This window comes from Acanthopagrus latus, chromosome 6, assembly GCF_904848185.1.
Source record: "Acanthopagrus latus isolate v.2019 chromosome 6, fAcaLat1.1, whole genome shotgun sequence".
Taxonomy (NCBI): Eukaryota; Metazoa; Chordata; class Actinopteri; order Spariformes; family Sparidae; genus Acanthopagrus; species Acanthopagrus latus.
This window is the reverse complement of record NC_051044.1, coordinates 9848469-9873341: the sequence shown is the minus strand read 5'-3', so window position 1 is coordinate 9873341 and position 24873 is coordinate 9848469. Positions and strand designations below refer to the sequence as shown.

The following is a 24873-nucleotide window of genomic DNA, read 5'->3' as shown; positions in this document are numbered from 1 at the left end:
AGTGCAGATAGTAGTAACAGCTTCAGTCGCCCTGACCTCCACCAGATGGCGCTGTGCCACTGTCAAAGAGAAATCAGTATAATCTCTGGTAAACCCACAACAGCCGTGCTAGAGGTGCAGAAAAAGAACATTAAGGAGCAGAGTAGAGCTCTGACCTGTCGTCCACAGAGACTGCTGCTGCCACCTGAACAGAGCGTGTGGTCCTGACAGATTCACACATGTCACCTGCGGAGCAACAGGCAGGAATTCCCGCTTCAGCTGGTCAGTCAATACACTGGCAGCTAAAAAGACAACATTTCTGCACCTCTTTGGCAGAAGAAATCATCTCTTGCTGCACTCAGTGTTGTTGGAGTTGTTCAAGTCTGTTCGACCCCGGTCTTGGTGCGATATAAATACTGTAAATATCAAAGCATCAAGTAAGTATCAAACTGTTCAGGCCTGTGAGAGCTGACCAATCAGAACAGACAGGGCTTTTCAGGAGAAGCAGGGGTCTTAGAGAGACAGGCACTAACACAGAGGGTGAATAGAGGTGCTGCACGAATGTGACAATATGAGAAAAATAATGTAGGCACCCAAAATAAAAGCATATTTCCGTGGCTATGTCCATTTAAAGTCAGCTTACTGTGAAATACATATGTTTTGATTTTACACCAACCAGAAGCTTTCAGATTAGATTACACATTTTTTAAGTACTTATAACAAAATTGGCCATGTAATTGGTTTTCAATAACTGACGACATCTCAAAGTAATCAGACCCAACCCTGGTCACCCAGTACTGCTCCTGTATATGAGCACTACAGAACACAATTCAGACATCCAGCTATCTGAATGGTGGAAGGAAAAACTAATTTCCTTGTTAATGTGAGCCCACTGATAAGACAGAAAGAGTGAATATGGCGCTCGCTGTTTTCTCGAAAGCATTTAATGAAATCAGCCATTAGTGGACGATCATTATCTCGTGGAAGCTCGTGCAGCTTTCTGCCTTGAGCAAGACAGGAACAGCTGAGGGATCAATCTGCGCCTCCTGAACTGCAGACGCTGAGCTGTTTGCTGTTGTATGTCGCTTTCCACAGTAATGTTAGTCTTGGACCCGGTGCCCTTCGTGGATGAAATAAATTGTTTCGCCGTAGCAGACAGGTGTGCACCTTGGGAAGCTGTAATGAAACCAGAACATCAAAGACGACTTTAATGAGCTGGATTTGGAATGACTCTGAATCCCACAGGATTTTGATTTCTTTTTTTTTTACCACATTTTTAAGCTGAGGCAATGGGAAAAAAAAAATGATTTGGTTTATAATCTACTCTGGCAGGAGTTGCAAGAGAGCAAGATTGGTTTTGATATTCTTAGCCATGTTGTAATGAGGTTTCAGGGTTCTGTCCGTCACTTCCGACCGGACTGAAGTATTGAACAATCTGATGGATTGCTCGTGAACGTTGTAAACATTCATAATCCAGCCCGTTGATGCGTAATACCCAGGATGACTCCTAATTGCTTCGGTGATCACCTCAACTCTTCCTCTGACAACACCAAGAGTGTTGATGTTATTGCAATTTCTTGACAGCTACTGGAAGGACTGCAATTAAATTCCACATCTTCATATCTTCCCTGGGATGAGCTGTAATAATGCTAATGATACTCTTCATGTGACTTTTCATTTGACGCCATCATTAGCTGTTCGGTTTCTGTTGATAATCAAAACCTGCAAAACTAATAATATGCCCATCAGCGTGACATGTTTAGAGCTAATCAGCAAATGTCAGCATGTTACCACACTTAACAGGAGATACCTGCTAAACACCGGCACTGACATGGCGAGCATTTTTAGCATGCTGGTGTTAGCATTTAGCTTAAAATGGAATTAGTGCCCGAGCACAGCCTCAGGAGCTGATGCTTCATGCTGGTAATGAAATCATTTGACAGGTTTCCCGTGAAGAATTCACATAATACATTTTGTTTTCGGGCAGAACTGAAGACCTCAAGTTACTCGCCAATTATCTTCCAAACAGCAGGTATGTTTTCTAGCACGCAGCCCAAATCTCATCTCTTATCTTCCCGACAGTTGTAGGTGTGTTCAGTTATTGAATGGAGGTCGATGTGGGACAAGATGTGCTCAGTTGGTGGAGAAACCCATGCTGGAGCTGAAGACGGCTTCAATGGACAAACCAGTGGAGACTCATGAGTCAGACAGAAAATACCAAACACTACAAAAGGGATTTAGGTGAATGTGTCAATTTTACACTGTGAGAGCACTTCTGAGAACACTAAGCAAAATGTGTGTTCTCACTAGCTCACCCCTGACAGTGTGCAGATTGAAGTGTTGAACATCTTTCATCACGAGAAAACATGACAGATGAGTCATAATTAGTCCGACAAGTGGACTGTTTCTCATTAAAGCAGAGAGCGACGGGGATATTACAGACGCATTAACATTTTGATTTAGTTCCATCGGCTGAGAAAGTCTTAAAAAATATTGTTAGCCATTAATTTTGTCCTGATTAACTTGTGTAACAATCAGTCATTAGATATTCCATCTTGCCAATGGATAGCTGAGAGAGTGATGAGCGGAGATTATTAAATATGTAAAGAGCCGTTGTGACCATTTGGAAAGAAATCGAGGTTTTATGTAACATTTGAAGTTTGCATTGTAAAATTAAAAGCATAGTGTGTTTTTTGGTGCAGAGAATCAACAATACCTGACTTACCTCTGTTTTCTTAAATCGTCAGTCTTGAACAGTGCTGTAATATATAAGCTTTTACTGAATGGCAGATTAAGGTAAAGCAAGACCTTAAAAAAATACCTCCACCCAAACCAAAAAAAAAAAGCTTCTTACATGTGAATCTGTCAGTAATGTTTATAATTCAGTAATATCACATAAGCTTTTCGCTAAGCATCGTTCACATTGATGGGATCTACATTTCCCTCCAAGCGTTAAACAAGTTTGGATGTTGCTCTCGCGCGTTGGACAGGCAGTTGGTGTTTTCGCTCAGCTTAAACACACACCAGATGCCCGCATGTGTTACAGCAGGACAACATGACAGGCATTTACTGCAGGATGTAAAGCTATCATCGGCACCATATGGCCGCGCTGCTGAAGACACACAATGACTCACACACACACACACACACACACACACACACACACAATGCTATGAAGAGGTTGAAATAACTCGATGCAACAACTCAAATTGCTGTAATTTAGTCATTCTTTGGGGCAGTACCTGTACTTCTATGAGAATTTTGTAATGTGTGTAATTGTACTCGCACTTAACCTGGCTGCAGAGTAAAATGGTTGAAGTTGATTCTGGCGGCCCCTTTTGACTGAAGCGGTATGACTCCAGGGCCTGCTGGTGTAAGGATCTTTGCTGTACTCTTGTATGTGATTTTATTTGTGATAAATCTGATCGGACCCGAGCACAGGCGTTGATAATAACTATATAAAAATAGCCGTCTTTTCACAGATGGTCTCATTTGCTGTTCATTTATAATCATCAGACAAATCACCAGACTGATTCATAAACACCTAAAAGTTCCTCTCAGTAAATTTAAGTACGCATTAAACCATGACATCCACTTGCTTTAACAGTCATGATTCAGTACTGAGTGCAGTTTGGCTATCCAGTCACAAACGGCCAATAAAAACCCTGACAGCCGGACAAAACCCACAAAACTCTGCAGCAGGTCCGGAGAGGTGACTAAGACCACTGTGCAGAGCAGAGCAGGAGTTGAGAGTAATTTAAACTGAAGTTATGGAGACACAAAAACCCCTTTTGATTGATAGCATTAATATCACACACATACCTGTAATTTGCCTCCCTTCATACAACCTTTTTAAATATTTCAAGACTTTCAGAGAGCCCTCACAGAGCTTTTGTTGGCATGTTGTCAATGAAGAGATGTTGTTGGTCTGAATAAAGAAAATGTGTTGAGTTTATTGCATGAGATATCCATCCTTTAGTTCCTGTTTATGTAAGCACTCTTTCAAAGAAATGGTGGGTTTTTTTACACTTTTGATGTGTTTGTTTGTGTTTCATCTGATATCCACTTCACGGTATTTGACAGCTCTTTCCTTTCCCCATGTGACTGCCTCTGCAGATTCATATATTTTATCGTATCAGGTTGACTTGAGTAATTTTTTGCAGCAGCAGCCGAGGGGATTTTCTAGGTTTGGATTCGGAAACGATTTGACAAATTGTTTGACACATTTAAAGGTATGTTTTTGTTATGAATAAGGCATCCATCTGAGAGGTGGCACAGTATCATGAATTATATTCAGTTATGAGACACAGTCAGTATTTCTATTTCTGAGTTTCCTGCAGGGATGGAGTGATGGACTCCGGCACCCCCATGACCCTGAAACAAGATCAATCCTGTAGAAGAGCATGAAAATGTAGATGTTTCTGTCTCTATGACCCTCAAGATGCACGTTAAGTATATTTGTATGCTGGAATACTAATATTAATATTAATGTCCAACTGAAAAGTATCGCAAGATAACTGCTGTTGTCAATTGCCGCTACATGAATAGAAGTGACTCGACGTGTGCAGACTCTTACTGATCTTCAATCGTTTAATTCAACTTATTTAAACTCATTTGACTGAATGAGGATACTGAAACGCTGCGTACTTGTTTTTGGTCAAATGTTGACATGTTCACATTTGTGCAATAATCAATTATTTATGTGTTATTGACACTGTAGTTCAACCAGGGTAGAGTCATGAGATTTCTGAAGTCTCAAGCCATTCAGTAAACTCCCAGGCACTCTATTCTATTCTGTTCTATTCTACTCTGACAGATACAAAGCAGGTGGTTAAGATAGGTAACAAGGCCCCTCAGGGTTGTGTCCTCGTACCTCTACCGCTCTGAAACTGTGCATATTTTTAGATACGTAATGAAACACTGACAACTTGGCAGAATTTGGGTGGTGCAGGACACACAACGTGTTTTTTTAACATTGATGAAACCACAGAAATGATAATCGACTTGAAAGTTTTAAATTCCTTGGCACCACTTCACGCCATACTCAGAGGTGGAAGGTCAACACACAAGCAATATAATTAATAAGGCTGCACTTGCTGCGCCAGCTCACTTTGCCAAGTTTTTGCTTGGATGGATAAGCGATAATGCACTTATACAAAGCTACTGTGGAGAGTGTTCCCGCCTTCTCAGTTAGGGTTAGGGTCAGTGTGGTACGGCAACACAACCGCCCTTGAAAGAGGACGGCTAGAAGGAGCTTCCCACTGTTTCCTTCATTTGTCCCGCAAGAAGTACAGCAAGAAGTACAGCAGAGAGTGCTCTCATCCTCTTCCATTTCCTCCCCTCAGGAGGGAGATTCTAGTGTTTTAAGTTTAGGAAATCTCGCCTCAGGAGTGGCACACATCCTGAGGGTGTCCGCTATTTGAACTCGCACTCAAGGGCACTTTTAGCAACAAAGCAGGCATCGGCTCACAGGTAAGCAGGTAGCAGCGCAAAGCAACTAGCACTTTAGTACGAATACAGCAGCAATAAACACTTAATGACTAATTAAATGTATCGTCTTATGTGCTCTTCTGTCTGCTTATAAGAGCTGCACTGAGGCAGATTCCTCACCTGTGTTCAACTGAGCTGAACTGAGTTTCTTCCTATGACACAAAATCTTAAATAGTCTTTTTTTTTATTGGATCGTAGTTTGACAGTTGTTGTTTCAGGCCTCTTTCACTTCACACGTGGCTGGGAAACGTGCTTTTCTTGACTCATTTAGAGCCTCTACTCATCACTTAACATCAGTCTTGGGAACTCTTAATCTATCAGAGTCTAAATCACATCAATTTGTTTACCCTTCACAGCAAAATCGGTTTACTGAATATCCACCGCCTCACTGAAAAGGAGTATTTCATTATCTCTATTTGTGTCTAGTTTAGCTGTTTTACTTTGAAATCTGAAGCATTCAACTATCATCTCACACAAAGTCCCTGATATTACACATTGCTCAATAACACTGCTGTCAGAAGAGACTTACTGTCCTTCACATGCAGCATGTTTTTCTAAATTATAAGATGACCACAGTCTTTTGTCCCTCGCACATTGTTCCAACGCAAATAATGAAGCAAGTTGAAATGACATGACATTTTATTGTGATGGAGTTGAGCAGGAACTGAGATGACTCCAGAGTGTTCAGTCGTCTCCTGCGTTCTTCCTTTCTGTTCAGCCCATAATCTGAAAAAAGGCAAGGACAAATGAATCACTCCGTTATTATCCTGAAGCGTCGCAACAAAAAGCTGCACAGACAGACATGTATTTGTCAGGATGAATGGGTGTATGACGGAGATTGTCACATCCTTCGGACAGTGAATATACTGTGACGTTTTGGATTTTTAGTGTTTAATACTTACGCTGTTCATCCAGCTGATGTAGGCAGACGCACGGGTGAAGACGGTGGGCCTCCTGTAGGCGTTGCAGCCAGAGGAGGACACAAAGCTGGTCACGCCGTGGACGACCCACTGGCCGCCGACGCTGCAGTTCAGGGGGCCGCCGGAGTCACCCTGGATTCAGAGGAAACACATCAGAGACAAGCCTCAGAGCCAAACATTCGTAACCTTTGAGCAGAGCTGAGCGCAAATGTCTTCAAATTCACTTAACATCGTTCCCACTTGCTTCATATATCCCCTTTCTAATCTTAGACAGCCTTGAGCAAATTTTGAGCAGAGCATAACTTGCCAGACTTTGACACTTTGTGCAGCTTAAGCACTAGCCTGGATCATTGTAACTGACTTATGCCCCTGCTGATGCAGCAAGTAATCCCACATGTGTCCTCCAAGATATCTTCCTTGACAGGAAGGGGTCAGCCCTCAGCTCAGAGGGAGACGTTCAATTTCACTTTGTCGTGGTGGAGCGGGACTCGATTCTGACAAGTTCTTTTCAGTGTTTCCTCCAGTCTGATTGCAGTGTGAGCAAACATCACTCCTGCTGTGCTAATCGCAGGATGACTCTGTGGTTTGGGAGACAACTGGAGAGACCAAGTTCAAATTCTCAGCAGCTGCTGAAATGGTTTTAGATTTGTTGTGATAAATCAGTGTCTAATGTTTTACAGATTTATTCTAAGCCATTAACAAGAACATCATTTTGGTTGCGGGTTGCAGGTTAAGAAAAGTCACTCAGGCCGGTCTTTATCACTTCCATCTCATAATAATTCAGTTATAGATATTTATATCTATTTTTGTATTATTTTTTGAAATCTGACTCCAGATCCTCTGCAACTCGTTTTCTACTCTAAGTAAGTGGCCATACAAGCTAAATCAGTCAACATCATGATCACAACCTGGCAACCCACATTTTTTGCTATAGAAATAGCTTATAACTGCTTTATAAAACATTATAAACATTTCATAAAGCAATTAGCAGCATTTTGTAAACCCTTTATTAGGGTAGAAGGTGATATCCTGAGATAGCTGTCAAGTTCCAGTGATGCTGATCCCATAATCTGTCTTACTGGGATCAGTTAAAGGGAAACAACATCTGTGAAAAAAGATTTCTGTGGCTCAAGAGAGAGAGAGCCGTGCAAAGTCTGATAAGCAGTCCGGGCTGAGGACTACGAGTTTGGAAAATGAAAAAGAAAATATCTCTGAAGCCCGGTCCTTATCTCTGCAAGATGACAGAAACTCTTGGCTGCATTAGCATAGCATTATGTTAAAATTGTGGTATAAATATTGATGGTTATCATACCTTGCACATGTACAGTATTGAATTCTACCTCATCAGTATTATTCTAAAAACAGTCAGGTTGGTATCAAGTTTAACATCTGTCAGTAATAATACATTTGTGAGATTATAATAAAGTTTAATGGCAGATTGTCAACACTTTCTAAATAACCATTTTGCCTCGGCCATTAATACAGAATTGGAGCGATCTTAACAGTCGTTATAGTTATGTTTAAGTTTGTTATTTGTTGAGGAAGATTTAAAGAGAAATGAACATACAAGATTTCTAGATTTACAACTACTAATACTTAATATTAATATATTAATACTATTAATATATTAATGATATTAATACTTAATAATAACAATTATATTATAATGGTATGATGGTAATAATCATCATCGTACATGAAAAGCTTGTACACTCGCAGCCCTAAGTGCTACACACCTGAACGTCTGACTGAGGACGAGTTGCAGTGTGGTTAATGTAGGAACCCGGTTTTGACAAAGAAGGACAATGTGTGAAATGAAAGACATTATCTGTGCAAGGCTAACCCAGCGGCGTACTCTCAAACCTTACAAAGGAAGCAGTTAATGTGAGGTCGCACACAGTCCTCTCTAAGGCCTCAGAGGCTCACCTGGCAACCGGACTCGCTGCCACCACCAGCGCAGACCATGGAGGTCTTCACGGTGCTGCCCCACCATCCGTAGCTGGAGCAGGTCTGGTGGTCAACAACAGGCAGGTAGGCCTGCTTCAGCTGGGCAGACAGGTTACCTCCGGCTGGGGACGACAGTAGAGGCCCATCATACAACTGTGATAAAACCCATAATAACAGGATATAGCTAAATACTGAGCTGAATACTGGGTTTTATCCATCATGGCAGACTCACTCTGGGTGCGACCCCATCCAGTGATGTAGCAGGGGTTGTTGTGGGGCAGGACCTGGCCACTGGGAGGCAGGGCACCGAGCTGGACGTAGTTGTTGAGAGAAGCATCAGAGGAAAGACGCAGCAGAGCAATGTCCCACCTGAGGGTCAGACCAACATGTCCTCAAGTCAGTGAGTGATAAACCTTTTCCCTGTATTCATAAAAGCTCACACTGCTTTTGAGGGTTGTCTGCTGTTTGTCTTTCATATGTCCATATATATAGTATGGTAGGGGCTCCAACTGCCAGTTAATTTCATGCAATCTGCTGTATATCTTCACGATTAATCTATTAATTACCTGATGTTTTACTTTCTATTTAATTCTGTAAATATTCCTAGTAAAAAAAAGGGATTTTTGTCAAATATAAAATGCACAATATAAACTGAACCGCTGAGGTTTACTAAACGTGAAACCCTTGACACTTCTATTTTTATAACATGTATGTTTGCCAGGATTTGCTATTTTTGAATGGAGATTTGGGTCAAACAGTGAGCGGTAGCCACTCACCCTCCGGCAACGTTGTTGGAGTTCCAGTTGGGGTGGATGTAAACGCCGCTCACGCTCATGTACTGCTCTGTGCCCTCGTGGGAGTTGATGTTGTGATCTCCAAGAACGACACGCCAAGTCCTGGAACTGTGGACGTACAAAATATGAAGATTTTCATTCTTCCACGCACTTATCCTGTCTGGCAGTTAGTACTCTCTCGTTACCCAAGGACACGTGCTGAAAATCTGTATTTTACATTTTGGAAAATTGATGTGTCCAGGGGGAGTTACAGGTTTTATTAAGGAGTTAATTTTGGACTGAAACAAAAGCTTGCAGTCAAACTTAAATCTAAAGTGTAATGGCTTTAATACGTTCATGTAAATGTTCAGCTCCTTCAGAGAACACCTCCTGCCACTTCATCCATACCTCTATTAGTTTTGGGCTCAGCAGCTATTCTCCGATTAATTCAACTCTCACCTGTCCACACAGTGGGCAGCCGTCATGACCCATCCTCTCCTGATCAGGGTTCCTCCACAGGTGTGGTAGAAGCTGCTGCCGGATTTGTACTGAAGAGAGATCTAATGCAACAGCAACAGAGAGTGTTGAAATTCATGACACTCAGCCGTTCACATTTTTTTGCCAAATGCTTCTTGGCAGCAGTCCAGACACTGAAAGGTGCTTCAAGGCATCACGAGCGCACTTGGGGAGGTTAATAAATGAACGAATGAGCTTTGTGAGCTCTCAGTAACTTACACTGAAAGAAGCATAACTGGCCTAAGAAGAAATACAATCTGGTTGAAGTAACATTATGTAACTTTTTGACCTTATAATAACAAGCATTTGGCAGTCCAGTGTGTTGTATTAAGGTGAATGGTGTCTCTGTCTCAGTCACTTCGCGCCCTCCATCACTTGCCTCTGCACTATGTTATGTCAGTGAGAGGGTCAGATCACAGCATTGCATACACGTTGACTTCAAGATACAAGTTTTCAAGACGTTGCTTTGTTTTGTTTCTTGTTAGCACCTGCATCAGTCTGCCAAATTGTCTCGGAGCTGGAACTTGTGCGTACGACGGTGGTGCTGTCAGAAACAGTGGGGTGTGCCACAAACCACATAAAATGCCAGTTTCAGCACAGAAAAATTAGGCAGAACTACTTCACACAAAAAAGTCACATAAACATTTGAATCGCTGGGCAGTTATGAATGTAGCTTAATTACCCACAAAATCCTGCAAAATGAAGTAAGGCTACTGTGGTTCAGTACTCCCGAACATGGCTAAAATGCACCTTTTGAATTGTATTTTTAATTTACTTAAAATGTTTATGCTCTCTGGGATTCTAGCACTCTTAAATTTCACTACATTTATTTAACAGCTACAGATGATAGTTACCAAAATGAACAAAACGAAGGTGCACAAGATAATAACATATAATATAATGGCGTAAGTAGCTTTAAGAGTAAAAAATATACTTGGTGATACTGATGCACTTTTTCTCAACTTTAATTTGCAAAGCAGGACTTTAACTGTGGTATTGCTATTGCGGCGCTGCTTTTACCCCAGTTTTCACCAAAGTTGAAAAAAAAAAAGCCCACCGTACCTGCCAGGGCCAGGAGTTAGGTCTGGCCACCTCGCCTCCCACAACTCTCCCCTCAACACTGTCATCCTCCAGGTACCTGGGCTGGGGCTCCAGCTCGGCCAGCGCTGTGCAAAGCAGAGTCGTGCATCAGATACGAGTCGTGTTTGTGCGCGAAAAGTCGAAGGAGAGGAAGAATCAGAGAGTTCTTACCGAGGGCCGCGAGAGAGGTCAACAGTAGAAACCTGAGCATGTCTGCAGTCTCCTGAAACTTTCTGCACCAGAGACTTCTGACCGCGACTGTTTTATAGCCCGGGGGCCCTCTCTGCTGATAGCGCGTGCGAGTTGTTCCATAACAGCACACGTCCACCTGGGCCCGTCTCACAGTTATCACTCCGGTGGGCACAGGGCGGGATTCATACATGGAATAGCTGACTTTGTAACTTTATCCATTTTTTTTTTCCACCACTTGCGTATGCCACTGCAATTAGGTATGAGATTGTCCTACACTGCAGTTTTTTTTTGTTTTTTTTATCCACCACTAATTATGCTGTAGAAGAACCATACAGTGTGTACACGGGAGATGCTTTCATGTTTTTTTTTTGCTTTTTTTTTTGTATGTGTTTAAACCAAATGTTACAAGCTTTGGTTAACCAAAACCTTTGCAAAAACAGGAACAGACACAACAAGAAGAGGCTGCGGACACTCTTTAAGTGTAACTATGAATTACATCGACACTGGAAGATGATAGCCTTCACGGGCGATCAAATGAAATCCGGGTGTGGGTGACCCTGACACAGTGAAAAGAGACAGCTCCCTTCCAAAGAGAGGCCAGACAAAGTCAGCCGACGTTAAAAGCACACTCACACTAAATGGCTGGCAACTGTATCATTATCTGCTCAAACTAGGCCTTGGTTACCAGCTTCAGGGACAACTTGACTTGTCCAAAAGGGGTTGACACAGCTCACACACACACACACACACTGACATTCTCTGCATGTTCCTCCTGCAGATTAAACCCATCTACAGATACATCTCATCTTTCACAGTCAGTGAAAATGACTGTGTCCTCTTTCCGGTTGTCTGGGATGCCAAATGGGTGGTGATCAGCCACTACAGTAAGAATTAGTCAGAGGAGAAATTATTCCTATACACAATGATGTGGTACTCCAGCACTCAATTACCAACAATTATCTCCACAGCCTCTGCGTGTGATTGAGCGTTCTGATTGAAAAGAAGACCATGTGTCATTTTAATTGGCCTGAAAGTGCATTTTCACACTAGCTGGAAGTGGCTGGAAACATAAATCACCTTATCAGCTGTTTCACATGGACGGTGTATGCGCAGTGCAGAAATGGCCACAGACTCCTCACTAAAAACTGCTGCATGTTCTGTTAGTGGTTTGCTGAGCGCAGGGTGGATGCACTTTATGTGGTGAACATAGAGAACAGAGAGGAGGATGGGAACAGGAAAGGTGCTGGAGGGTAACAGGTGACTAATGAGCTGAGCATAAAGGGACACACACCCTCCGTGGATGCTGTTGCTCGCAAGGTCATGGCTAATGTACAACAAGATACTCTGGATGTTCGAGACAAACTAACCTGCGATTAAACTTGCAAATAACGTGAGGTGAAAATTTGCTTTGCTTATGTGTAAACATAACGTTAGCCTAGCTATTTAGCCTTAGCTAGCTTGGTAGCTTGGAGGTCAATGGGCTAATCTTAAACTCCACCTGAAACTCCGCCTCTTTGCCCCATTTTTGGATTAGTCTGGAGTTTAGCCTGCAGCTGCCATAACTGACCGCCGCGGTGCTTATGCTAGCAGTTACTTTGATTTGATCTGACTTAGATTTTGTACAGGGCCGGCCTGTGTTCAGAAATTCCTTTAATAATCATCCTACAATGAGATTAAGAAATACGTAGAGATTAAGTAAAGATTAAGATCAGTGTTTAACGCTTACAGTCACAACCCTGAGGCTACAGTAAACTATTTATCAAAGTATTTGACGATCAAGGCTGTGGACGTGATCTGTGGTGCTGTTCTGGCCGCACATACCAACTACACTGATGCCGACTCGTCTGTGGCACGCTGCGTGATCTGAGCTCCATTATCTGCCCGTCTCTAACGAGACCTCGGCACGTTAGCAGTGCAGACACGACTTCTACAAGGTTTTTCCGTGTATCTGTAGACTCCTGTCACACAATGAAACAGACTGTCTGGCATATCACTGTGTATCGCCAGAAAGAAATTCAGCTGATTTAAAGATGTCGAGCTCGTAGTTTGACATGTCTTGCGGAAGGTTAGACAGGAAGACAGATGGTCTTGTGAATGTATGACCCTCTGGTGCAGTCACAACAACCTGGAGTTGCTGTGGAAACCTTCAGGTTTTTGGAATTCACAGTCTCACAGGATCTAAACTGTGCATCCAACATCATCATCAAATCCATCATCGTGAAGGGCCCAGCGGAGGATGCATGTCCTGCGCCAGCTCAGGAAGTTCAACCCGCCTCAGGAGCTTCTGATCCAGTTCTACCCTGCAATAATCCAGTCCGTGCGCATCCATCAATGTCCGGTTTGGATCGACCACCGAACAAGACTGGCAGAAGACTGCAACGGACAACAGGACTGCAGCAAAAAAATAATTGGTGCCAGCCTGCTCTCCGTTCTGGGACTTTTATGCATACATATGTCCATCAAACCTCAATGCAGAGATCCATTCGCCAAACAACCTGGCATAAGACGTCTGCATGCTGCATGAAGAGTAAATAGACATGTACACATTCCTACACTGTACATAATCACTCACTGCAAATATCCATTCATACTCCTCTTATTTTCCCTCATGCTTGTAATCCTGTCTATTGTTAACCTTTATTTGTTCAGCTGTGATGTCCTTGTTTTGAGCTGTTGCAGTCAAATTAATTCAAATTCCTCGCACACATATTTGGCCAGAAAAAACAAAAACAGCTGATTCAGATCTGATTCTGATGTCTGTGCGGTAAATATGAACATGGAGCCTGCAGCTGGTGAGCCTAACTTCGCGTTGAGCCTGAAACCAGGGGGGACGCGGCAAGCCCGACAGCTCTATCCAAGAATAACAAAATCCAACTACAAGCTCCTCTAAAGCTCACAAATTATTAGGTTATACCACATTTGTATAATCTGTACACATGACATAAAAAACACAATGTGCTGTTTGCCTGAGAACTGCTACAAGAAATCATACCTGTGCACAACCCCCCATAAAAAAATCAAATGGTGTTTGTTTTTTAATGCATGTAGGGGTTCGTTACTTTGCATAGTTACTTTGATTAAGTTTAACTGCGATTATGGCACTGTGGTATACACAATAGTGTAGAGCACATCATAGTGTGAGATTTCTGTATCTTACCTTTCAAGTGTCTTGAGACTTCCGGCAAACATAAATTAACATAAATAATGGCTATAACCTTCCCTTGAGGCTTGCTTCAAACTCCTTTAAAGAAGACACACGAGTGTTTCAAGGTCGAAATGAAACATTTAATAAAATAAGCCTGCATCCCACACTAACATTTAGAATATTTTACATCAAAAGGTGTGGGAAGCAGAAGTGTTGAGAAAAGGAGTGCTTTGCTCGAAGAGAACCAGCTTAAAGGATATAAGGGACACCAAGTTCATTTTCAGCCATTCATCTGTTTGAGATTTTGATGCACAGCTTCCACATATGTGCCGTTCTTGCTATCAGCAGACTTATCATGCATCTAACACACTCTGCACTAGTGCCTCAGTGCTCGCTCCAGCCATTCCCTTTCTGAAATGTCACTAAACCCCCAGAGAAGCAACAGAAAGGGTAACACAGACCATCTGTTTATTTAAGATCATTCTGTCAGATGTTATCCGACCGATTTCAGTTGGAAGCGAAAAACAGGAACAAGAGTTAATTAAAAAAATAACAGAAAGAATACTAAAGGAAAAGGCCAACTAAAAGACTGAAGGCTGCAAAAATGAATGTCAGCATTTCCTCAGGTCTGCTGGCTGTCAAAATCAGAATCAGACCAAGTGTGCATTATTTCTAAAAACACAAAGAAAAACAAAAGTGTATCCTCGCGTCTCTGGTACAGCCGCTCTGTTAAAGCACCGTCTGCCTGTCTGTAGTGTATTTGCCCCATTTCTGTCACAGAGTTTACTTGCCAAGTGCTGACAATGCTCACTTGCCGCTCTGAATGGGAAAACGGCAAAAGTGAAGTTTTAGGAAGTGTGATGAGACGTGGCACAGGCACATGTCAGAGAAGCTTCTGTTGCAAAGAAAAAACAACAGCAAAAAACAGCAACAGCATGTCCACTATTTGGAATATACAGAATAATTTTAGAAATATCTTAGAAATATGCCATCACAATTTTTTTCTCCTCTGACGTCACACTCAGGGTGGGAAGCTTGGATGCTGAGGTGACGCTGTGCTGCTGTGTACCTGATTGCAAGTTGTATAAAACAAAGGGAATCTGAAAAATCGTTATCTCTTATCTCTTATTTCCCACTCGCCAAGTGATCAGCAGTTGATCAGACGACTGAGAGTGACAATCTGGAGCCACAGTGGGCATTTTCCAGGATAAAACAACAACATTTGACAGCTAGCATTAGCATCCAGCAACTTCCTAGCTTTTATTAGTGTTTCATTACACCCTGTGTGTTTCATATCAAGACTTAAATAAATGTGTCCTAGAATTAATTTACCCCTTTGGTATCATATAATGTGACACAGCTGAACAGAAATGTCAGCTAAGGAGTGGTTGAATGCTAATGTTAGCTGTTGTCTAACAGAAGATGTTTCCGACATTTCCAGCTTCCCAAATTGCCCGTCTACCCCTATAAACACAATCAGAATTGAAAGGCTGGGATCCGGTGCATGCAGAGATGCCCCATGTACCTTGGTTTCATCTCCTACATTTTTTTCTGCAACATTTTATTACATGTTCTCTCTGTCTGTTTAACACTTGCCAAGGCTGTGAGCTGTGTGAAGGCACCACTTCACCTCCAACAACTCTAGCCACAGTGCTGCTCCACATGTCGCAGGACCGAAGCCCTAACTCAGCCAGCACACAGGAAACGCATTAAAAAACACACTTCAAAAATGGTTTCCCCCTGGTGGCTCTGTTTTATCTGCAATATTTTCTCCGTTTTTCTCCATTTGCATTTTTCTCAGCGGTGGATTATTTACAGTGCAGCCTCGGTATTCATCAACTATGGCAGCGAGCGCGGCGGTAAGCAGACACAGGAGGACGTCTGAAGCATCTCGACATTTCTGAAAAGCACGTCACGTTCATTAAACCCTGAGCTGACCTTCGCTGGATGTGGACTCACTGCTGAGCTTCTCAGTGGTCAGAAAAGACACCTGCGCTCCTTCTCAGACTTTTATCACAGTTTGTGATAGAGCGCGACGGCGTGTTTCCACATCACACTGGATTTACTGAAACATACTTAAAGTGCCTGTACGCAACAAAAAATACATTCATGAATTGGTGTTTTTGGGGTGTGGGTAAGAAGATTGTAAAAGAAATGTCAGAAGAGGAAATTTGTCGCACTCAAAGTTTAATTAAGTTTTTTTTTCCATCGAATGAGAGCAAATGAATGTGGAAGTGCGGCGGATGAGAACACGGGTCGGATGCGGTCTCTGCCTCCTTCTGCTGCACCATGGGAGGTCGTCTGTTTACACTATCATCTGGAAAAGAATAGAAGCAAGTAATGATTAAACATCACATGTAACTTCCATTATTTTGCTCTGTGTGGATGAGCAGTTATTTTAGAGCTTATTATGAAGCCTATAGGTATACATATCCCTGATACTGACCGAGTCAATCCAGTCGATGTATGCAGAAACGCGGGTGAAGACGGTGGGCTTCTTGGGAGTGTCGCATCCCCAAGCAGACACAAAGCTGGCGATCCCATGGACGTAGTATTTCCCATTAACAAGGCAGTTCAGAGGGCCGCCAGAGTCGCCCTGAGAGGAGATTCAAAAGAGCATCTTTGGTATTACAGACATAACGTTTAAGGGGTAGATATTAAAAACGAACAAATAGCACACAGTAGAGTTTGTGGATTCTTAATTACTCCAGTATTCATCAACCTGATGTGCAAGCTGCCATTAGTGCCGTTCTTTGCTCTAGTTTCAGGGAAATACACTCTCCAGTTCTCCTATAACAGATGCTGAATCTACACTAACCTCTTCATTTTCAAAAGTTACTTGCTTTCCACATGAAGAGAAAAATAAACTGCCGTTTCTCTCGCTTGTCGTCGCACCTGAATCGTGCCTGTACCTGTCAGTAGTTCCTCATAAGCATACGGCCACAAGCACATAGCCAGAACAGAATGTACAGAACAATTTTACGACTTCAAAAACACAAACAAAATGTTATGTTGTTGTGTGTGCAGCTTTTTCTAAATTTCTGATCATGCTGCAGGAGACTCACGTTGCATCCGGCCTCAGTACCGCCACCACCACACACCATGGTGGTCTTGACAGTGTTGCCCCACCAGTCACTTCTGGAGCAGGCCTCGTAGTCAACCACAGGAAGGAAGGCCTGCTTCAGCCGGTTGGAGAGGAAGCCACCGGCTAGACAAGGTGGGAGAAGAAAGGTAGGACCAAAGGACCAAGCCACGACGCTTCACCAATGGGATCATGAAATCAACTCACTGGAAGTAAGTCCCCATCCAGTGACATAGCAGAGGTTGTTGTGGGGCAGGACCTGGCCGGAGGGAGGCAGAGAGCCCAGCTGGACGTAGGAGTTCAGAGTGGCATCAGAGGCCAAGCGCAGCAGGGCGATGTCGTACCTGAGGTGTTGATCCACGTATCAAACAGGAGGAACGCAAAGCAACTTGGTAAAGATACTCCACTTCCCCAAGGCAACTCAGAACATACGGGTTTAATACCTAAATCCCTGAAAGCTTTCTTTCCTTATTCACTTTGGAAACAACAAATCGCAAAACAGCAAGAGAATACCATGAGAGACCATGATTTCCATGTTTCAAGTTGAAGCGAGAAGATCAGCATCTTTCAAAAAATCAGCAGAAAATGTGGGTTGAAGATGCTTAGAAATGTATGAATATATGAAAAGATGTGTTCCTCACCCATCACTCAACTTCTTCCACTGTGGATGGATGTGAACCTGGCCAACGCTGATGATCTGCTCATTGCCGCTAGCGATATTGAGATCGTGCTCACCAAGAACGACGCGGTAATCCAAGGGGCTGAAGCAAAGACAAACATGAGATTTGTAATCAGTGATGTTGATGTAGCTGTGAGACAAACAACTCATTGTCAGTGTAGCCTCAGGTGATTCTTATTACAGTAAACTGATGTAAAAAGAAAAGACAACACCATGCCATTAAATGACTTGTTTATGCTTTGGTTTCTTTGTCTGGAGACTTGTTCTGCCGTTCAGTTCAAAGAGATAAATCTCCTTGGTATGTGATTGACAGTTGTAAGAGAAGCTGCCGGAGGTTTTCATTAATATTGACACTCAAAAACACTGAATTAATACCATTATATTGTGACAGGAGTGGGCTACATTCAAGTCAAAACATCCTCATAGATCATGCGATCTCGCAAATCCCTCTTGTCAGGCTTCAAGTGAGAGAAGCACATGTTTAGAACAATAATGGCGGCTCTTCAGGAGGTTAGCATAGATGCTGCTAGAGCATCTGTTTTTATCAGATCTGTACCGTATTTCTTCATTGAAAGAAGAGAAAAGAATGATCTTTCTCAATGGAAAATGTTTTCCTGGCTACACAAAAAAGTAGCCAGGAAGACAATCAAGTACATCTAAAAACTTAAACAGCCAGAGATGATGATTGCATTACTCTTCCACACAGTGAGCAGCTGTCATCACCCAGCCTCTCGCAATCAGGGTTCCTCCGCATGTGTGGTAGTAATTGCTGCCATATCTGTACTGAAGAGAGATCTAAAGGGGGGAAAAACAGACCAGAGGACACTCTCTAAAAATCCACTGATCTTCTGCTGAAACAGTACATGTACCATGCCACATGTTTTTTTTTTTTAGATGTTGTGTTAAAGTAGATTACCTGCCAGGGCCAGGAGTTGGGTCTGGCCACGTCACCTCCCACGACCCTTTCCCAGCTGTCTTCCAGGTACCCGGGCTGGGGCACCGGCTTAGCCAGCACTGGTTTAAAACACAACGTAGCTAAAAACACAACTTCTTGGGGAAACATATACTCGTTTCCCAGGAGTACCAGGAACTCCTCTGTCTTGACTAAACTAAATATTAGTGACTTAATGGATGACAGAGAGAGTGACAGACCTTTAGAGAGTAAGAAATAAAAGCAACAGTATGGATCAATAACAAATGGTTATACAGCAGAATGTGTGCTGTCATTTTCTTACCTAGGGCAGCGAGACTTGTCAGCGCCAGAAACCTGAGCATGTGTGCAGCACGTGGACAAAATGTTTCTACAATGAGCAAATGCTTCCCCTCCCGCTTTTTATACCTCAACTCAACCTTTGCTGGGGTGGAAAAATAAAAGTGCGTGCGGCTGTTCTTTCCCCCTGTGTCAAAAGCCAAGTGTGCACCTGTGGTCTGTCTCACACGGCGTTATCAGGCGGTCACCTGAAGGATGCCGTCCCACATTAGTCTGGTGTTTTTATGTTTCAACCACTTCATTATGATCCAGTAGCACAGGTCTGATTTCCATTCTATTAACAGCCCTATTGTGAAGAAACAGAGTGCTATATGTTGCTGAAATTGCCAAGTGTGACCTCTTGTAAAGACAGAGAGGAGATTCAATCTCAGAGTTTGTACAATATCAATGACATAACAATACAAAGTCTGAAATAATTAAGTTTTCCAACTGAACAAACAAGCTGCCGTCGCCAAATATAAATAGTATGAGAGAGTGTTGCCCTTCAAGGTCACTTTTTTTGTTTGTTCAGTTACGTAAACAAAGTTTTCTCTTGTTTATCAAGTTTGTCTGAGCATGAAAAAAATCAGTCAATGAAGATCTTTCTGGGCTGCACAGTGGCCCAGTGGCTAGCACTGCTGCCTCACAGCTAGAAGATCGCCGGTTTGCGTCCCGGTTGGGACGCCTGGGATCTTTCTGTGTGGAGTTTGTATGTTCTCCCTGTGCAGCGTGGGTTTTCACCGGGTACTCCGGCTTCCTCCCACGGTCCAAAAAACATACTGAGGTTAATTGATCATTCTAAATTGTCCGTAGGTGTGAATGAGAGTGTGGTTGTTCGTCTCTATGTGTAGCCCTGCGATAGACTGGCGACCTGTCCAGGGTGTCCCCTGCCTTCGCCCTAAGTCAGCTGGGATAGGCTCCAGCCCCCCCGCGACCCTGCAGAGGATTAAGCGGTGTACATATAATGTGTACAGATGATGGATGGATGGAAGATCTTTCTTTGCTGATTAGAATTTCCTCCCCCAAACTACATAGTGCACCTTTAAATGTACGGTTTGGCTCTGAAATTTTGCACCGAGAGTTAGTATGTTATAGTGAACTTGTGCCCTTGCATGAACAATTCATTGCCAGTGATTTTATTTTCAGCACCTTTCAGTTTTATCAGTTTTTAAGCAAGTGAACGCATATTTTTTTTAAGCAGTGGATTATTTACAGTGCAGCCTCGGTCTTTGTCACCTGTGGCAGTGAGTGTTGCGAACAGCAGAAACACGGATGAACAAACAAAACATGGATGTCTGAAGCATCTGGACATTTCTGAAAAGCGCCTCTCGTTCTTTAAACCCTGAGCTGACCTTCGCTGGATGTGGACTCACTGCTGAGCTTCCCGGTGGCCAGAAAAGGCACCTGCGCTCCTTCTCAGACTTTGTGACACAGTTTGTGATAGTGCGTGTCGGCGTGTTGCCACATCACACTGGATTTAACATTTATTTTCACTGTTTGATGTGGGGAGGACAGTAAAAAGCAACGCAGCCTTCATTATGACACACGGAACTGCGCTTGCACAAACGTTTCTGATGAGAAATTAGTCGTCACTCAAAGTTCAATTAAGTTTATTTTTGGTAGAATGAGACCATAGAAGAGTGGAAGTACAGTGGATGAAAACACGGTCAAATCCGGTCTCCACGTCCAGTGATCTTCTCTTTACATCATGTTCTGGAAAAGAGAAGAGGCAAGTCATGGTTACACAGCTATACCAGCATGCGAATAAGGAGTTGTTTTGTAACTTATTCTGAAGCCTATAGAGAAAAGGCATCACGAATACTGACAGAGTTAATCCAGTCGATGTAGGCAGAGACACGGGTGAAGACGGTGGGCTTCTGGGGATAGTTACATCCATAACCAGACACAAAGCTGGCGATCCCATGGACGTAGTATCTTCCGTCAACGAAGCAGTTCAGAGGGCCGCCAGAGTCGCCCTGAGAGGAGATCGAAAAGAGCATCTTCAGTATTGTAATCATGACGATTCAGAGGTGGATACGAAATAGAATTAAAACATAGTTTTTCCACTTTTCCAAATTTCTTCATCATGCAGCGGGAGACTCACGTTGCACCCAGACTCAGCACCACCGCCACCACACACCATGGTGTCCTTGACAGTGCTGCCCCACCAGCTGCTGCTGGAGCAGACCTCGTGGCCGACCAGAGGAAGGTAGGCCTCCTTCAGCTGGCTGGACAGGCTGCCACCAGCTACACAAGGGGCAATGGGAAAGGTAAGATACGTTGAGCCTTACAGAAAAAGACCGAGCATTTGAAACCAACCTACGGGTACCAAGGGGCATAATGCCATCAACTCACTGGAAGTAAGTCCCCATCCGGTGATGTAGCAGAGGTTGTTGTGGGGCAGGATCTGGCCAGAACGAGGCAGAGAGCCCAGCTGGACATGGGAGTTCAGAATGGCGTCAGAGGCCAAACGCAGCAGGGCGATGTCGTACCTGAGGTGTTGATCCACGTATCAAACAGGAGGAACTCAAAACAACTAGGTAAAGATACTTAGATTAACTGCCACTTCCCTTATGCAACATCTGTGCCTTATATCAACATTAACCAAGGATGTGGGATCTAGGGGTGCTGAGGGGGCTGTAGTTCCCCGCTAAACCGGGATTAACACGTGCCGGATTTCCAAGAAGACCCAATAATGAAGAATTTGTCAGGATCGGTGCTTAAGAAAGTTCATAAAGTTTGTACTAACTCAAGACTCAAAAAAACAAAGTGATTTTAGTCTGGTGAATTTCTTCCCCTCCCTCTCTCTCACTCCCTCTTTCCATGCTGTTGTTGACTGTAGCTGATGTGACTGCTTCCAATTCTAATACGTCGGAGTTCAAGTTTGCCATCTGCTACAGTGAAAAACATTCTCAAGTTGCTAATACATTTGCTTGTTTGTTGTTAATTAGATTATTTGTTTGTGATGTTAAGATACAGGTTATCAAAGTAATACGTGAAGCACGACTGTGACTGACTCTCTGCATCCCTGCTTAGGATATACAGGCCTGGCCCAAGGATATCTGAGAGATGAATTACCTCATAAAAAAACAGGTACATTTCTATTAAGATCATCAACAACAAAGAAAGTGTGGGTTGAAGATGCTTAAAAAAGTGAGAATATACAAAAAAAAAATAAAAAAAATGTAATCATCACCCATCAGCCACATTGTAGCGGTTCCAGCCAGCATGGATGATAACTTGTTTGACAGCGATGATCTGCTCTGTGCCGGCATTGCTGTAGAGGTCATGTTCACCGAGAACGACGCGATAAGTCATCCCGCTGCCATGTGCCAAAGAAAGAAGCAAAGAGAAAACATCATGTGGTGAACAATCAAAGATCAGATGTTGCAGCGACTCGAATAACTCATCAGAAAGTCAGTACAGCTTCATGAATTCCTTATTTTTGCTTATGCGTTGATTCCTTTGTCTGGAGACGCTTTCTTTCATCTGATTCAAAGAAAATGAATCCCCTCGGCATGTGACAGTTATAAATGAGGCCGTGAGAGGTTTATATCACTGGTGACATTCCGAAACACTGACATAAATCAAGCATCTCTGTTGCGATAAGAGCGGGGCGGCGGATATTTAAGTCAAAACACTACAAATTGCCCACAAGTACACCTCAGACTCATGCAGCTAAAGAACAGTGTGTCGCTGCTCTTGTTAATGATTAACATGTTACCTGTCCACACAGTGAGCAGCTGTCATCACCCAGCCTTTCTCAATCAGGGTTCCTCCGCATGTGTGGTAGTAATTGCTGCCAGATCTGTACTGAAGAGAGATCTAAAAGGAAAAAAAAAAAAACAGACCAAAAAACATTCTCTAAACATCCACTGATCTTCTGCTGAAACATTGCTCGTACTTTTTTTTTTTTTTTTTTAGATGTTGTGTTAAAGTAGATTACCTGCCAGGGCCAGGAGTTGGGTTTCGCCACATCGCCTCCCACAACCCTTCCCAAGCTGTCTTCCAGGTACCTGGGCTGGGGCACCAGGTTACCCAGAGCTAAGGTAAAAACAGAACAAACACAGGGTTTTTTAATCAAGGGGTTATACATGGGTTATACATGGTATCCCAGAAGCCTCATAATATCATTTCCTTTCCGCCTTCAGAGAGCTAAAACGAGAAAATGAGGGCAGCGAAATACAGGCGAGGCAGAGCATCTGCAGTTCCTGTGTGTTGAATAAAAAAATAAAAAAAATAAAATGAGTGACTGACTGGCTGACAGAGAGAGTGACACACTGTTCGAGAATTAGAGAGTGAATGAGACAGAAAGAGATCAATAATAAATGGCTATAAAGCACAGTTGTGCGCTGTCATTTTCTTACCCAAGGCGGCGAGACTTGTCAACACCAGAAACCTGAGCATGTCTGCAGTACGTCAAAAAAACACGTTTCTACAATGAGCAAATGCTTCCCTCCTGCTTTTTATACCTCAACTCAAACTTTGCTGGGGTGGAAAAAAAAATGCATGCTGCTGTTCTTTCCCCTCTGTGACAAAAGCCAAGTATGCACCTGTGGTCTGTCTCACACGGCGTTATCAGGCGGTCACCACACACCTCCTCCTTTGACCAGTAGAAAAACGGTCCACAGTGGAATATGACACGTAGAATGACAAGTATATCGCTGGATGACATGAGTCACATTGACTCAAAGGGCTTGGAAGAGTTTGATAAAGTCCACCACATCTATTTTGGGCAAGAGTTTATGGAAAAAAATAACACATTTTTTTGTCGGGGGATTTAACCTGAGGCAGGGAAGTTAACTGATGACCTTGTGGGTGCGGCACCGTGACACAACATACAGTAGTTTCGTCTTTGGACTTATGGTTTGTGACCTTTATTCTCATTCTGTTTTTATGTCGATCCTGAGAGATCAGTTTTGCTCTCACTCTCCACTGTGAAGCCTCAAAATGAATCATCTGATTTAGAAAACAGCACTGTTTGTGATTATTTACGTCACAAAATAACAATGTGCCCTTTGAAAGAACAGAGTTGATTATGAAACAAGCATGCGAACAACACACATCTCATCTCTTGTCTCAGGTGGGTGAGAGGAAGTAAAGACAAAGAAAACAGTCAATGTTGATTGACAAGTAAGTTTGACAAACATAAACAACATAAAAAATGTTAATAGTCCATTTAGCTTATATACAGTAAAAGTGCCTGTGTGACAATTGACACGTTCTGATTTTCTTGCGTCATTCAGCACATTGAGCTGAGTCACTGTACAGTCACTGCTTCTGTCATGAGACATGAGGAGCATTAGAGACTTTTGAGATTCTACACCCAAGCTGAGTGGCCCTGGAGATCACAACACAACAACATTACATCAAACACAACAACAGTTTTCTGTAACGTTGTGTTTTGTGAAATGTCACTTTGTTTGCTCTAAGGTTGTTGTGTTTTGACCTTCACAGCCACTATACTGAAGATCTAAAAAAAAAAAGAAAAGAAAAGAAAAAAAAGAAATCTAACGATGATGAATGACCACATTCCAGAAACTAAAATGTTAATATATTCTACAATATTTAACACACTTACATACAAAATTGGTGCAACTAGCAGAATTTCTTAATAAAGTTAAATAATTAAACTTTGGTATGTTTCATAGTCATTTTCTTCGCATCTGTTAAATTACAATGTTTAGGTTTTGGAAAAGAAATCGCTTTTTTTTATCATTTGACTGTACATGCTAGAGGATTACGGTCCAACACCAGATGGTGCTAAAGCCTTACAAACATGCTGAATCACTTCTTGGCCATACAGAGACACACTTTTATA

General features: G+C 42.7%; 3 protein-coding genes across 4 annotated transcripts; all 3 read right to left on the bottom strand.

Annotated features, from left to right (window-relative positions):
- Positions 1–6090: 6090 nt before the first annotated feature.
- Positions 6091–11033, bottom strand: LOC119021248 (elastase-1-like). Of its 2 annotated transcripts, XM_037101414.1 has the most exons (8): positions 10877–11032; positions 10688–10791; positions 9569–9669; positions 9113–9238; positions 8569–8705; positions 8316–8458; positions 6372–6521; positions 6091–6195 (listed from the first exon to the last, which is right to left on the bottom strand). In XM_037101414.1, exons 1-8 carry the CDS (start codon positions 10914–10916, stop codon positions 6184–6186), a joined length of 813 nt encoding a protein of 270 aa, XP_036957309.1. In that variant the 5' UTR covers positions 10917–11032; the 3' UTR covers positions 6091–6183. The 2 variants fall into 2 exon arrangements, with proteins under 2 accessions (XP_036957309.1, XP_036957308.1); XM_037101413.1 differs by lacking the exon at positions 6091–6195 and having other exon boundaries at positions 6354–6521; positions 10877–11033.
- Positions 11034–16220: 5187 nt separating this feature from the next.
- LOC119021933 (elastase-1-like) lies at positions 16221–19154 on the bottom strand. Its single transcript, XM_037102539.1, has 8 exons — positions 19039–19154; positions 18720–18817; positions 18498–18598; positions 17766–17885; positions 17332–17468; positions 17108–17250; positions 16489–16638; positions 16221–16359 (listed from the first exon to the last, which is right to left on the bottom strand). Exons 1-8 carry the CDS (start codon positions 19076–19078, stop codon positions 16348–16350), a joined length of 801 nt encoding a protein of 266 aa, XP_036958434.1. The 5' UTR covers positions 19079–19154; the 3' UTR covers positions 16221–16347.
- Positions 19155–20645: 1491 nt separating this feature from the next.
- LOC119021932 (elastase-1-like) lies at positions 20646–23576 on the bottom strand. The gene is made up of 8 exons (XM_037102538.1): positions 23420–23576; positions 22999–23096; positions 22777–22877; positions 22249–22374; positions 21408–21544; positions 21157–21299; positions 20879–21028; positions 20646–20765 (listed from the first exon to the last, which is right to left on the bottom strand). Exons 1-8 carry the CDS (start codon positions 23457–23459, stop codon positions 20754–20756), a joined length of 807 nt encoding a protein of 268 aa, XP_036958433.1. The 5' UTR covers positions 23460–23576; the 3' UTR covers positions 20646–20753.
- Between the last annotated feature and the right edge of the window lie 1297 nt (positions 23577–24873).